General features: G+C 41.4%; 1 protein-coding gene across 1 annotated transcript; it reads right to left on the bottom strand.

Moving 5' to 3' along the window:
- Positions 1-5,621: 5,621 nt before the first annotated feature.
- LOC145099467 (uncharacterized) lies at positions 5,622-6,104 on the bottom strand. The gene has a single exon (XM_079037040.1). It carries the CDS (start codon positions 6,102-6,104, stop codon positions 5,622-5,624), a length of 483 nt encoding a protein of 160 aa, XP_078893166.1.
- Between the last annotated feature and the right edge of the window lie 10,805 nt (positions 6,105-16,909).

Here is a 16,909-nt window from a genome sequence, read left to right as displayed (position 1 = left end):
GACCGCAGTATCCGTGGCTTCATCATACACCCAATAAAGCATGGATGCAAGAGAACCATCAGGGTAATTTTGAAGAACAGGGACTTGCTTAACCTGAGCCGTAGCAGGCCACATCACTGATGTAATTGGCTGTTCTGTCGTGGTATCAAATACCTTGGAGTGAACCTTGACAACAGACTCTGTAGTCTTCATTGACGGAAACCCCTTGGCCACTTAATCTTCCAAGAAGGATTTGAACTGATTTGCCCTAAGATTATTTGTAGGATTGGAGAAAGGAGCCTTAGACAGCTCAATAAGATCAATTTTTGTAAAAGAATTAAAGTCGTGAGCGTCTTTGTATAATTCTTTGTTGCCGCTCTTTCTCCTCACCATGAACATATTCATCGTGTCATGGAATCCCCACCCGATGATTCCAGATCTATCACCATAAGTGTCTCTGAAGTGTTGTACACCCAAATCCGTGACAGTGACCTGTTCTTGATCCTAGGGTGCCTTGTGATCTGCGCTCCGTTTGAATAGGAGTTGACTTTTTTCAGGTTCCTTGTCCGACTTCTTGCGTTTTGAGGCCTTTCCACGTGGAGCTTGCTCCGGTAGAAGATTGTTTGACCTGAAGCCCCAGAAACATGGTCATCTCCCCAAGAGAAATCATCTCAAACCTTTTCTTCATTACGCCTTCAAACTCTTTGCAAAGCTGTGGACAGGTTGACCCGAAGATAATGTCGTCAACATAGATCTGAACCAGTATCTGATCATTACCCACATGCCTGATAAACAAAGTTTGATCAATGGTGCTATGAGAGTATCCATGCTCGAGTAAATGCTTTGTCAGAGCTAGATACCATGCTCGAGGAGCCTGATGTAACCCGTACAATGCTTTGTCCAACTTGTAGACACGATTAGGGAACTTTGAGTCAACAAACCCAGGGGGTTAATCAACATAAATTTCTTTCTTCACCTTGCCATCCAAGAAGGCAGTCTTGACATCCATTTGGTAGACCGTGAAATTCATGTAAGAGGCATATGCGAGAAAGATGTGAATAGCCTCCAACCGAGCCACGGGAGCAAATACCCCAGTATAGCCAAGACCCTCAATCTGTCGAAACCCACGAACCATTAACCTTGCTTTATTTCTCACGATCACTCCCGAATCATCTTGCTTATTACGATAGACCCAACACGTGTCAAGAGCCCTTTTTCCCTTCGGTAAGTCAACCAACTTCCAAACCCCGAGCTTTTCAAACTGATTAAGCTCCTCATGCATTGCATCCACCCAGCTGGGATCATTCAGAGCCATGTCAACATTCTTCGGCTCTATTTGAGATATAAAGCAAGAGTAGAGACATGCATTAACGTCTCCACTCTGACTTCTGGTCTTAACTCCATCTCCCAGCTGGCCAATGACATTATCGATCGGATGATCGCGTTGAATACGTGAGGGTATGTCTTGGCTGATATCATTAATAGAAACAGGAAGAGTGTGGATGTTGAAACCTCCATCATCTACTGATTGATTCACATAAGATGAATTTTCTAGAAACTCATTTGCGATTTCTTTGGGAAAGAGGAGTTCCATAAACGTTGTATTGACAACGGAAGCGTCTCTAGACATGAACTCTCTTTCAACAGGTGTAGGAGGTGTAGCAGCAGCATTAGGAGCTTCATCTTGAACTTTAGACTCTGGACTCTTAGGTTGATCAGATGGCTCCCCCTCAGGTGAAGCAGAGGACTCCCCCCCAGATGGAGCAGAGGACTCTCCCCCAGATGGAGCAGAGGACTTCCCCGCAACCGTTGGAGGTCTGTAGACAACTTCTTCGTCATCGTCTTCATACACGATCTTCAAACCAGAAGAGGATCCACTTGAACTATCTGAAGACACATTAAGGGATTTGAAAAGTGATGTGTAATCCAACAACCAGTCGGGACCCACTCGAGCGTCTGTTTCATTCTCCTCCAGCCAACGCACGTCATAGGATTCGACTATCTGCTTAGTCTTCTTGTTGTAAACCCTATACGCAGTGCGCGTAGCATACCCTAAAAAGTAACAATCATCGGCTTTGGCGTTGAATTTAGGGTTGGATTCCAAGTGAAGAAGGGTGCAAGGGCAGCCAAATACACGGAAATGGCTGACAGAAGGCTTGTGTCTATAGAGAATCTCGTACGGAGTCTTCATCTGTGCTTTGTTGATTAGAACAAGATTCTGCACGTAGCAAGCAGTGTTAATTGCCTCGGCCCAGAAGAAAACAGGTAATTTGGAATCACATAGCATCGTCCTTGCGACGTCTTTCAACATTCTATTTCTCCTTTCAGCAACATCGTTCTGTTGAGGTGTGTGAGCAGAGCTATATTGATGTACTATCCCCTTTTCTACGCAAAAATGATCAAGAACCGAATTCTTGAATTCAGTTCCATTGTAAATACGAAGTGCCTTCACTTGGTTGTTGGTCTACTTCTCAATCATCACCACGAACTTCTTTATCAGATCAGCAACCCCAACTTTGTTGGATAAGAAGAAGACCCATATAAACCGAGAGAAATCGTCGATCACAACGAGGCAGTATGAGCTTCGGTTAATGCTCAGGATGTTGACCGGCCCAAATAAGTCCATGTGTAACAATTAGAGCACTTGACTTATGGAATTGACTTGCTTCGGCAGGTGTGGCTTCCTATGATGTTTTCCTTGAGCACAGGAAACACACTTCTCAAAGGTAATAAAGTCTCTGATGGATAAGCCTCGGACCATCTCATTTTTAGCAAGGCGATTCAGGTTTTTCGCGTTAGCATGACCGAGCCTTCTGTGCCACAGCATTGCATTTTGCTCGGAGACTTTTGAGAAAAGGCAAGTAACTTGTTCAGGGAGATTGCTGTTCATATAAAAAACGTAAGCATTGCCATCCCTCTTTGATTTGACTAGAATCCATTCTTCAGGGATGACAATGCCTGGATTTAAAATCCTACATTCCTTGTCGGTGAAATGAGTGGAGTAGCCTTTGTCACAGATTTGGGAAACGCTCAACAAGTTGTGCTTTAACTCAGGAGCGAAGTTGACATTCTCAAAGCTTAACACTCCATTTGTAACGGTTCCTCTTTGCATGATCTTACCACCATCTCCACCCGCAAAGGAGACATAACCCCCATTAAAAGATTGAATTTCGCTCAATTGGGAGATGTCTCCAGTCATATGTCGGGAGCAGCCGTTGTCGACGTACCAGGGACGAACGACATTCCTCCGCAACTGTCCCTGGAAAATGAGCGGAATCATTTAGATTTAAGAACCCATGTCATCACTGTCCTGGGTTTCCTTTTCACTTTTTCTGATTTAACTTTTAAAATTTTCAAATTAGGATCTTCATTCCTAATCACTTCAAAGGGTGGTAACGATGGATTAGAAAGTGATTTGGGCTTCCGTTGAAGTTTAGGTTTTACAACATTCTCTGGTGGTTTTGAAATAGGTTTCTTAAGAGTTTGCACAAAGCTTCTGGATGTTCTACCAGAAATGGGTGAAGATCTAGAATTGCTTTTTGACGAAACCGATCTTGGCGGAGCCTTGTTCGGTTTTGGCAAACTATTTTGAGCTTTGTTAGTAAAAACCTTTTTTTTAAAAAACATCCCTTTTTCTGCTTCTATCATCTTTCTGATCATCATTTCGAGAATGATCTCTTGAGGATTTTTTAATTAAAGACCTTCCCCGAGATTCATTTTCCCCTCTTCGTGACAAAAAGTTTATAAAGATCCTATTTTGATAATTCCTAGCTATATGACCACCAACACCACAATTAAAACAAATTTGCTTATTATTTGAACTTGTACTATATTTTTCAGATTTGTTTTCTTGATGGACACTCTTAATTTTCTTAGAAGAACATGCATGGGAACTAGATTGAGATATAAGAGAGGGTGTCTCAGTTGTTGTGTCTTGTGGAGTTGATGGTGTTTCATGATTATCACAAGCATGAAAATTAACAAACAATTCATCAAACATATTAAAGAAATTAAATTCAACAGAGTTAGAAGTGGAAACATCACACAATACACTATCAGTCTTAACATTTGAATCACAAACAGAAATAGAAATATCAGAATTAGGAACAGAAACAGAAACAGAAACTCCAACTCCATGCTTCGCCTGATCTAAAGGTTGATCTGCAGAGGAAGTAGAAGCGTCAGTACTTTCAACATTTATAAACCCTCCTGAGATGAAACCAGATGGTTTTCTATAAACCATAGATGGCTCTTTGGCAATCTCATCTTTGGACAGGGGCTGATACTGATATGTGTGATTATAAGGAGGAGGCACACGATCGTATCCCAAACCCTTTTGTTGGTTTCGTTTAAAATCCATGCAGTGATCGATCATGGTGGCAACTACCTCACTTGATCCATCAAATTTTTGAAAACAAAAGTTTTCAAAATCAAACCTTTTATTTAATGTATCAAGCTCGGCAGTTAGCGCATCATTTTGTCGTTTAACATAATTGTACAGTTCACATTTATCACTATACTCAGCCTGGATTCTTCTAAAATCTTTTATCTTAGTTTCTAATTGGGCTTTAAGGGGCTTTTGTCCTTTCCTAAGTTGGTAGCCCACATATCTAAGGTCCTCTACTTCTCTACGTAATGACTGAATTTCATCACGAAGAATTTTAACATATTCTTTACATGCATAGGAACAAGATAGTAGGGTTACCTTGCTTTTCTTAGGATCGGAAGAGGAAGATGCCATGAAAGCAAAGTGTTGCTCCATCAATTTTTCTTTGGGATCAGCTTTATCAGTCTTCAAAGAAGCATCATCAATCTGAGCTACTTGAGCATTTTCCGGCCCTGAAATGTTCAAAGCCTGAATCTGGTCCTCCTGGTCAAAGGACTGAGCGACCATAGCGATCTCACCATTAGCTGCAGCACCTGCACGGTTTTTTCCCACTACTACCATCATTCTATTGTTGTTGACCCTGCGATCTGGCTTTGGGAAATCACGAGCAAAGTGACCCGACTCGTGGCAGTTGAAACATCTTAGTGTGCTCTTATTGAATCCCACCTTCTTGTCAGCATTCATGCCCCAGTTGCTTTTCCTAGTCTTCTTAGCAAACTTCTTGGCTCTGAAGACATCCATAGCAGTCTGCCACGTGATATCCATCTCTTCAACGTCTTCAGGATGAATCTGGTCCAAATCAGCAAATGACAGCTGGCAGAAGATTTCCAGCTACAAAAGGCATTGTAGCAGTTAACAAGCCCAGCAGCTAGAGCCATATTTTCATCAATATCCTTCGGGTTTGAGGAAGAGGCTACAGTAGGCACATTTTGGGTAGGAACAACTTGGGTAGTGACAAATGGCTGATTCTGAGGAATGGATTATGCAGCAACGAAAGTCTGAATCTAAGGTTGCTGAACTGCAAAGGCTTGGCCATGATTGATGAAAGAGCATTGTTGGATGAGATTCCAAGGTTTGCAGTAGAATATGAACTCACATGATTGATCTCTCTCTGATTGTCATCAATGTCACAAGCTTTGATGATTGCCATAATCTCAGAAAGAGAGAGGCGACTTAAGTCCTTAGTTTTCTTAATCACAGCAACATTCATGTCCCATGATCTAGGAAGAGCATTCAGAAGCTTCTTGTTGATTTCTTACTTGGTCAAGAAGATCCCAGATATGGTCATGTCTGTTGTGAGAGATGTGAACCTCTGCAGTTGAGCCTCAAGAGTTTCTCCTAGAATGTAGTTGAACATGTTGAACTTTTGTCTCAACATGTCCTCGCGACTCTCCTTCATATCCTCATTGCCCTCATAGACTTCAATTAGGGCTTCCCATAGGTCTTTAGCTGAAGTGTACTCACGAAAACCTTGAGCAATATCGGTAGATAATGCCATGGTTAAAGTGGCGAGGGCCCTCTCCTGCTCCTCAATTTTCTCAAATTCCTCATCAGTGTAACTCTCAACCTCTTTGTCAGTCACTAGGCCTCCAATTGTCGTGGTGATTTTAACAGGGCCTTTAAGAATGCCTCTCCATACCATAAAGTCCTTCATTTTGATGTACTTTTCAATCCTATACTTCCATTCAGGGAAAGCATCTGCAGACATCAATCTTGGAATTCGTGTGGTGGTGCCCATAACAGAATCAAGTTCACTGAAACGGTTGACTTTAAGAATCCATTTGAAATTAAGCAAATCAAGTTCAAAATTTGAGTTTACGGTTGAAAGGGATTACGACCGTAAACTGATTTTATGGTTGAGAGTTTACGACCGTAAACTTGGTTTACGGTTCAAGAGCTTACGACCATAAACAGGGTTTACGGTTTCTGAATTTACGGTTTGAGAGATTCCGTTTTATGTGTTTGCGGTCCTTGAAGGCTTGTTTACGGTCTATGAAGATTCAAGGTTTACGGTTTATGATGTTCTTGATTCAACAACCGTAAATGGATTTTATGGTTCACTGTAAGCTCACAGAAATCCTCAGAAACACGATTTTTCAGTAGAGTCACTTTTGCTTCACCACGAAAACACTCACAGCAGGTTCGATCTTCAAAGAAAACACTTGAAATAGCCTAAAAATAGCCCAAAAGTCGATTGAAAGAAGCTTTAACACCGGTTTCTGCTCTGATACCACTTGTAAGGTCCAAATATGGATCTTCACCAGTAGTTAAACAACAATCAATCACAAGAAGAAAAATAAGATGAAAGAAATCAAGCTTGCACATGATTATATTCAGAAAATCGTCTGGTACAACTCGATAGGACTCTATGGCATCAACAACTATCAAAAGACTAACACCTCCACTATATATACAAGACCAGAACCGTAAACTGGGTTTGCGACCGTAAACAGAGTTTACGGTCGTAAACGTGTTTACGGCCGTAAACACAATTTACGGTCGTAAACACCCAAAAAGTCCAACAACCCAACAAACAACCCTTAAACACTATTACAGACTCATTCTTGACCAAAATACATTTAATCCTAGACCAAACCATAAATTGGATCCTTCAGTAAAAAAATCATGTTGGCACCTTCACGCGATCCTCACTAGTACTTGAAACACATATCACGTAACACGATAAGCATAAATGCTTAGTGAGTTCCCCCAAATACCACATACATCACATAAGACACTCGAGGCTATAACTCGGTATGACCCTCCGGTCAATGTGTCTCAGCGGGACCCTCTAGTCCGGTCTAGCTCGTTGGACCCTCCGGTCCAGTCTAAATCGTTGGACCCTCCGGTCCGGTCTGATCGAGGACCCTCTGGCCTCATGAGTCATTGGACCCTCTAGTCCGGTCTGTATAACACATAGCATACATATAGCACAATGCACATAAATCTCAAACCTAGACATACACATAAGACCCTTCGGTCTGCACATAGATACCACTCTAGGTAATGTAAAGTGAGAAGACTCACCTTGGGAAATCTCGGAAAGTCTCGAACTCGAAATACTGATCTAGCCTCCGCCTAATCACATAAAGTAATTTACCTCTAATTAACAACGATTCTCAAAGGCAAGACTAATCCCTTCCTATAATCTCTCAAAAGGCGAAAATACCATTTTACCCCTCCAATGGTCCAAATGTCCAATTGTTGACCAGACCCTAAAAGTCAACGAAAGTCAACAGAGGGCAGTACGTGGGGCGTACCCCGGCTATCCAGAAATGGGGGATCTGAACCCCTACGCGGCGCGTTCTAAGATTTACACCGAGCGTAAGCCTCAGTTTCATGCTCTTAATGTTTTTGGTCTGAATCGATGAAGATACAAGCTCATATTCTAGATCTAGTCCTTCTAATGCCTCTTAACCCATAAATTTAAAGCCTTTAAGCCTTTGCATGGCTGTAAAGGTCACCAATCACTCCAAACTCTTATCGTTTTTCCTCATTAAGCCCTTATCTCATGCATGACTCAATATTAACAATCAAAATTGGATTTTTATGGATCTACAACACATTTTATACTGAAATGGGGCAGATCAAGGCTTAGGGAGACAATTTACTCATAAAGTCTCCATCTGTGGGACAAAAACCCTAAAAATGGTCCATAATGCAAAAATCCAAAAAGGTTAAGAAAGATTTGAGCTTTTTACTTCCATTTGATGCTCCAACCTCTGTAAAGCTCAGATCCAAGGCTTGCTCTCCAACTCTGGCCTCTACAATGGCCCTTCTTCTCTTCACAATCTCACAAGAACACTTTATCAAGCTCAAAAATGCACACACAAGCTCTAAAACGAGGGTTGGCTCTTTTAGGATTTCACTCTCTGAAAATGGTGGTTGGGATGGAGGCCATAATGTTCCTTTTATAGTGCTCATGCTTCATTTAGGGTTTTGAATCTGGGCCCAGTACGCCCCACGTACTGGGTTGAGTCCGCGTCAAAGGCACGCGCATAGGTACGTGCAGCGTACTCTTCAGTATGCCCAACGTACCCACTTGTCACCATTTTCTATTTTGGGCTAATTTTGACAACTTGGAAAAGGAGAAGGATTAAAGAGATATACCTAAATTTCAAGATGTTACAAGGTTAGGGCTCTAACGCCCTTGTTCTGAGAGTTCAAAGTGTGTGGGGCGCAAGAGTTTTTCGGGGCTAGGGACCTCACTGTTAACCGACGCTGGGTGGCGGATATCGAGAACGCCCAGCGCACTAGTTCATGCCCGGATGCGGAAAAGTTAGGATTTGCTTCTTGTATGCTGAGAGACAGGGCCCGGGATTGGTGGGGCGAGGTTACAAGTCAGGTGGGAGCAGCCGGTGTGGCTGAGATGACCTGGGCCAAGTTTGTTCGGTGATTTGACTTGGAGTTTGCACCAGCCATTGAGGTGCAAAGACTTGTGAGGGAGTTTCATCACCTTCAGCAGACTATCGAGACTATTGCGAAGATCACCGCCAAGTTTTGGGAACGAGCTTTATTGATCCCGCGGTATGCTACCGGCGAGGACATGAGGAGGACGAGGTATCATTCCATGCTGAGGGATGATATCTGGGAGTTTGTGAGCTTTACAGGGTGCAAGACCCTGAACGAGATACCAGGATGTTACTCTTGTGGTCAACAGGGCCACTTGAGCAGGGATTGCCCTAAGAAGGGGTTGATATGTTTCCACTACAACCAGAATGGCCATAAAAAGGTCGAATTTCCGAGCTTGCAGGGAGGTGGAGGAGCAGCGGCGGTGCCTGCACCCGCCACTCTGAGGATCACCGATGGCCGCCCTGCTAAGGTGGATGCCCTGACGGTGAAGAGCCTTGCATTTCAGCTGACTACCGAGGAGGCTCGGGCAGCGCCAGACGTTGTAGCCGGTATGTGTCTATTATTCTTTGTTCTTATTAATTTTATGACTTATGTGTACTATATGCTTGTATAGGGACCTTTTTGGTCAATGGTATGTCTGCTCATGTCTTGTTTGATTCGGGTGCTACCCGATCGTTTGTGTCGCTTGCGCTTAGCAAGAAGTTCCGGGACGCACCGAGAATTTTGGATTCCCCGCTCGAGGTGGAGATTGAAGACGACCACACTATGAGTGTTGTGAGGTTGTATCAGGATTGCGTCTTGAATGTGTTAGGTGAGAGGTTTCGCGTGGATCTGGTTCCGATTCCGTTGCGAGGGCTAAAGTTGATTGTAGAGATGGACTGGTTGGGGGCTAATGGTGTAACGACGTAAATTTCAAAACAATTTTTCACATTTAAGAAAAACACACTTTCGTTCATAATTTTTATAAAAATGTCATTGTATCACATAACAATTCATAACATCACATCCCAAGATCATAATATATAAAACTCCTCATGTGTGTGTACTGATCAAGCCGGCGCTTTCCCATGATCCTCACTGGTACCGGAAACACATAACACAACACTATAAGCATAAACGCTTAGTGAGTTCTCCAAAATACCACATACAACACATACGCCTTTCCAGGCCAAAACTCTGTGGAACCTTCCGGTCCAAGTGTCTCAGGCGACTTCCTTCCCAAATCCCGATAGACCTTCTGGTCCTACCCGTATCGACCTTCTAGTCCATGTCCTCTTGACCTTCCGGCCCATATCATGTTGACCTTCCGGTCCTTATCATACATAGCATACATAACACATATCATCATATAGCACATATATCTCATAGCATACAAGACCTTCCGGTCACACTTAGGTACCCTTCCAGGTACAGTATACTGAGAAGACTCACCTCAGTATCTCAGATAGTCACGCACTCAAACGTACTGGTCTAGCCCCCGCCTAAACACATAACAATACTCTTAAATAAATAACGGCTCTCAAAGGCTAGAGAAAATCCTCTCTACCATTCCCATAGAATGGTAAAAGACCATTTTACCCCTCCCTGACCCAAAAGTCCAAGGGTTGACCAAAACCCTAAAAGTCAACGAAAGTCAATAGGAGGCAGTACGCGGCGCGTACCTTCTTTGTGCGTGGGGCGTACGCCGGCGAACCACAATTGGGGTCTCAACCCCTTACGATGCGCGTACTGAGAGTTACGCCCAACGTAAGTCTCAATTTCAGCCATTTCATGGATTTTGGTCTTAAATAATTAAGACACTACTTCAACTTCCAGATCTGACTCTCCTTGATCCTCTTATCCCATAAAGTCGGAACCTTTAAGCCTTGGCATGGCTGTAAAGGTCCCTACACCCTCTAACACCTTTCCTTTTTCCCTCTAAAGGTCTAGATCTCATGCATGGCTCCATATTTACGTCCAAGATTGCATTTTTATGAACACACAACTCTTACAGTCCTGAAATATGACAGATATAGGCCAATGGAGACCATTTGCTCATAAAGTCTCTGTGACAACCCAATATTTTGAGACAATATGATGGAACACAAGTCAAATTTAGGTCAAAATTTAACTTTCCTAAAATCTTATTTGGGTTAAATAAAGTAGTAGAAATCGTATCAAGGTTTTCATACATATAAAGAACCCAAAAATCCGAGTTATAACGAAGAAGTTATGACCATTCTAAGATTTCCGACAAAACCGGCAACACCGATTAAACGAAAAACGCGAAGTTTCAATACAATAGTTTTTAGACTTAAGTATCTAAATGAAATTTGTAGATAACATTAAACCGTGAGCGTACATAAAAAGAACGTCCAAATCTGACTTCGTATGAGGAAGTTATGATTTTTCCAAGATCTGCATATAGCAGTAGGCAGCTAAAAACTCGAAATAGAGCTCGAGAGACTTTTGGCCAAAACAACCTAAATGAGAATCGAAGGTCTCAATAATAGTAGCGCAACGGCGAAAAGTCTGACGAAAACGGACATCGGATGAAGAAGTTATGGAATTTTAACGGACTTTTCGTGTCCCGGCCCGTTATAAATAAATAATTAAAAATAAAATCAAAATTTGCCTATGAAGTCTTAACGAGAGTTGTAGATCATATTTTCAGCTACGCGTGCATATAAAGAACGTCGAAAATGGAGCTCGTACGCGAAAGTTACGGATTTTACAAGTTCGAGGCCCGAAATCTGAGGCTGTCAGGCTTTCCACGACGTGGCACAAGCTTGCCCGACCTGGTAAGTAACTGAGGGCGTCCAATCAATGGAAGAGGATAATTTTGACTCCCCACGACGTGGTCATCACTTGCCACGACGTGGCACACCCCAAAAATGCCCCTATAAATAGATTTCATGGGCTCCGAGTTCCATTGCTCAGTTCCCTTCTTTCTCGCACCGAAACTCTGCGTTTAAGCCCCCGAGACCCTCCCAAAGCCCCGGTTTTCACCTTCAAGTCCCGAAGGAAGTTTTTTTTGTTCCCGAGATTCCCGAGAATCTCGAGATTTCCCGCGGTTTCAACTCTTCCTGTCGAAGTTCTGCTCGATTCTTCTCTCGACTACTTCAAATCAACCACTTCAATCAAGTGAGTTCATACCCCTATAATCTACACTTTCAAAAGTTTTATAAATGCTTTTTATACACTTTTAAGGGGGGGAATACAAGTAAACACACGGTTATCCCCATGTGAAAGACATAAATCTTTGTTATACTTTTTGGTTATGTAATCAATCACATGTGATTTATAACTAACACACAATTGGACTTACTACACTTTTAGCCGTTTCACCAAACAGAGTACTTCAAATAGCTTTCTCAAAAATTTTTACATGTTGAAACACTTTTAGAAATTGTCTTACAAACTGTATGTTTCCTTTTGAATCATATATAGTTGTGCTTCAAACAAAGGTTTTCTCACACTTAAACTGTCTTGTCAACGATTTTCGAATCGGTTTATAAACTGACATCAAGTCATAAATTCTTATTTATTAAAATTTTCAAAGGTTTTACAAAACTTCTTTTATACTTATTGTTAAATGATTGCCTATATATGTATAGTTAAATAAGAAAGGTTTAAAAGACTTAGAACGGATAGCTCGCCTTATTTCTTTTTCTGTTCTTGTTGGGATGTGGCCTTAGGGCATCAGTTATTCGTCCGAATGTCGTCTAAATATTAGTTATATATATCATGTATACCGATATAGACATAAAAGCTCCAGCAGTTAGTTCATTTCCGACACTCTTGGGTAGCAAGGGTGTATAAACCTACTTGGACACTCATCAATTACATTCTAGTAAACTATTATAGGAATAGTTTAGGGGATACAAAACATTATTCCTATTACAAGGTGTCACACCCCAAAACCGGAACGGCGGAAACGTTCTGGGGTGGATGACGTCATGTCAAGTATCACAACACATGCATTATAGTAATCAAAGTACAAAAAAACATTGCATTAATAGTAATAGTTCTACATGGTTTACATAACAATATATCAAAGTAATACAAGTAAATATAATAAGTACAGCATGGTACTAAGCTATCTTCATCAACAGCTCCGGGGATGTACCTGTCTAATGCTGACCTGAGAATACAAGTTATTTGAAAAGCGAGTATCAGCATTTTTACAAATGCTGGTGAGTTCATAAGTATTTAGTGGTATTTTGTTCAAATAACTTTAATAAAAGTGGTAGCTTTCAAGTATACAGTGAAATAGAGTCCTTTCCAGAAAATCCTATATTTTCTATTTAAAAAGCAGTCTTCTACCAAGACTGGTCAGAGTTATGTGGTAAAAAGGTAGTTTTTCCCTTAATCGCTATCATTATCAAAATACAGAATTTGATTATTAAGAAAGCAGGAGAATTCAGGGAAATAACGTATGCCTCAGCAGTGAGGACTGCTGACTAAGGTAAAGGAATCATAGACTCCAGGAGAGTATCGAACGAACGACACGCCTGGATCCGTCTAACAAATGGAGACACAGACCCCAGAAGGTATCCAATGAAAGGTACAACTGGTAAGGTCTAAAACAGTAAATACCGACCGCAGATAGTATCAAATGAAAGATACATCTTGCAAGGTCAAAAACAATGAATACAGACCGCAGACAGTATCAAATGAAAGATACATCTTGCCAGGTCAAAACAGTGTGACTCTGAAACTGAGTTACCAGCATACATTGTAAATTGCCAGTGAAATACCGTTACCTTAAGGCCATGAATTATAAGGCAACCTGGGATACTCGTAACCATACTAACCGACACTAGAGTACCAGACGCCCTACAAGCGTCTATAAATTATGACATTTGTCACCCCTATGCTTGGTGGGCCGTGGACTGTAGCTAGCAGTCAGGGTGCGGGGGTGTCAATCCCGTATAGATTTATACACACAATGTCCGCTCTCCGTACAGGAGACTCTGGTTACCAACTAGACGACGGAGAAGGTCGTGTCCCGAAGATACATCCCTAATAGTGGGTAGTGGGTTTCATATGTAAGTGCTGAATTAGAGGTAGAGACTCATAACTAGACTAACCAGAGTAAACCCATATGTCTATGCTCATATACATAACATATAACTAATGAATCAAACGACCTTCGGACGGCCATCCGATCCTACCAGACCACATCTCAACGAAGAAAAGGAAATAGGGCGGACAAGCCTTCCTAAGTCCTTCAATCATTACTTATATGCATCTAGACAAGCACAGACATATATCTAACTACGCTTGAGTGTGTAACAAGTGGATTCATATCGTGAAGTATAAGTGTACAGTGTGGAATAACCGAATCGTGAAGTATAAGCGTGCCAAAAGTAAGTGTATCACGAAGTAGAAGCGACAACAAGTGAAGTAGGAGCGTATCGAGTTTAAGTGAAGTAGAAGCAATATCAAGTATAAGTGAAGTAGAAGCGTATCACTAAGTAAGAGTGTGAACAAGTATAAGCGTCTAGCAGGTATAAGTGTATCACGAAGTGGAAACGTTATCAAGTATAAGTGTATCACGAGGTAGAAGCGACAACAAGTGAAGTAGGAGCGTATCGAGTTTAAGTGAAGTAGAAGCAATATCAAGTATAAGTGAAGTAGAAGCGTATCACTAAGTAAGAGTGTGAACAAGTATAAGAGTCCAGCAGGTATAAGTGTATCACGAAGTGGAAACGTTATCAAGTATAAGTGTATCACGAAGTAGAAGCGACAACTGGTGAAGTAAGAGTGTCTATCAGGTATAAGTGACTACCAGTATAAGTGAAATAAAGGCAATAACAGGTATAAGCGCTTCAAGAAGTGAAAGTATTATCAAGTAGAAGTATAAAATAAGTGAAGGCGAAGCAGTGGTAACTAACAAGTAAAAGTATAAGACGTGAAAGGGAAACTTTGATGAAAACCTTGGAAAAACCGTTATACTCAGGAAAATCACATTTTGGTATCCTTTGGTAAGATAAGTTTGAAAACCTTTAGAAACCTTTGGAGCATTTAAAAACCAGTTTAAAATGAATTTAGATAAAACAGTACAAGTAAGAGTTTTGAAACAATTGAAAACCCTTTTTGAAAACCATTATAGTATCCTACTCGGTAAAACAGTGTACAGTGTGGTAAAATCTCGTGCATGCGGGTTATCAATCACATGTGATTGATATGATAACTGGCATGTTTAACTTGTATTCCCCCCTATAAAACATGTAAAAACATTTAAAAGGTTCATTTAGGGGTATGAACTCACCTGGTGTAAGTAGATCCGACGAAGGTGCCGGTTGGGTGCTCGGTGTCAAGTAAAGACTTGGACACACTTAGTGACCTATTTAACATATGATAACATATGTTTACATACAATTACTACATATAATACTAATTAAACAAGTATACGCACCCTAAAGAGCGGAAAACACTTTGGTTAAGTGTTTGGGGTGTCCCGGGTAACATTTAAAGGTGTGTATGGCTTAGGAATGGAGTTTTCTCTCCGAGAGTAAACTCTCAATACTTAGTTTACGGCCCAGGGACTACTCCCCATGATTTTACGGTCGTAAACTCATGGTGAGGGGATCTAGTGTGTTTTAAGGCTATATCTTGTTAGTGGAATTTTGCTAGGTCCAAATCCAAGAGGCATGAATGGGTTTAAGGCTTTTAAATGCATCATTATGGAGTTTATGGCCCATGAACCATCCCTAAGGGAGTTCACGGCCGTGAACTCCTATTCCATGAGTTAAGTGAAGTTTTAAGCCCTTAAATCACTCCTAGCATTTTATAGTAATAGTCTAAGGCCATTTGGGGAATAAAAATCAAGGTTTTGGCATGTTTGAAGGTGTTTACGGCCTTGACACATGTCAGGGCCGTAAACTCCTTTTACCCCATCATTTCATTGTGTTTAATTGATCTAAACACGAAATAGCAAGTCCCTAAATTATGTATTAAGCCTAAGGGTGGTTTGGGAGTGTTTCTGGGGCATTTTGACAACTTTAAGAGGTGTTTACGAGCATGTGCTTAGGCCGTAAACTCTCTTTTATGCCTCATTTTGATGGTTTTAAATGATCAAACACTCCTAGGCTAAATCCTCAATTTATTTCCAAGCTATTAGGGACATTTTAGGGTCATTTTGGCCTCATTTAAGGGGTTTACAGCCTAAGGAGCATCTTAGGCCGTAAACTCCTTTTCAACAGCTTCTAAGTCCGATTTTTAAGCTATAAACACGAATCGTAATCTTTAGAACAAACTAGGATAAGCGGACTTACGATTTGGAAGCGTTTGGTTGTGGATTTGGATCGAAAACGGGTCTAGTGAGAGAGTATAGAGAGAGAGTGTGGAAAAGGCTCAAATGGAGCTTACTCCCCCTTATATATGGGTGGGAGTTGGAGCTCAGTGGGAATCTACTCGATTTAGTGGTCGTAATAATAAAAACTAACTTTTCCAATTAAATGGGAATGTGTATTACGAGTTTTTATTTCTCTTATCACGACTTAACGACATAAAGATATAAATAAATGAAACATTTATTTATTTGACAACCTCTAATTAACAGAACTTTTACACAGTGGAATATTCCGTTAACGGTAACGGGGTACTGTAACGGAATAAATTTGGGTTGTCACATCATCCCCCCGTTAAAGGGAATTTCGTCCCGAAATTCAGGTCTAGGCAAGGAAGTAGGTATGAATGATTGCGTAGAGGCAGGAGGATACTTCCTATTCTGTTTGTCCTCGCATTCCCCTATGAATCTTTGGTCTGTGTTTGTCATCTCAACAAACCTTCACCTACGGGATGCGGATTCCGTCTCGGTAGCTAGTAGGTTCCGACTGGTGTATCTACGAGGTTAGGGTTCTCAATGGTCTCTATCAAGATGAGTGGGATATGAAGAGTGACGTTGGGAAATCACATATCAAGTCTAAGAAGTGGATCGATCGGGTGTGAATCTTGTGGAATATCCGAAGGTAGTAGCGGCCTGAAAAGGGTTGGACCAAGTCTCCATGAGGATTCTCAGATGGTGCTAAGCTCTCGGAAGGGTAGAGCTTCTCAGTACTTAGAACATAGTGTACTTCTATGGCAAGATCATCACTGGCGTGATCATCATTCTGAAGTTCCTAACATTCTCTCCCGTACTGGTAGTGTAGTCCTTCAGGTTGGTTCTTAGGAAGCTCGGGTTGTCTTTGGTTTTGCGTTTTC

Source organism: Lactuca serriola, chromosome 4, assembly GCF_051521515.1.
Source record: "Lactuca serriola cultivar US96UC23 chromosome 4, Lser_US96UC23_V15, whole genome shotgun sequence".
Classification (NCBI taxonomy): Eukaryota; Viridiplantae; Streptophyta; class Magnoliopsida; order Asterales; family Asteraceae; genus Lactuca; species Lactuca serriola.
Note: the sequence above shows the minus strand (reverse complement) of the source record. Positions and strands in the feature narration are given on the sequence as shown.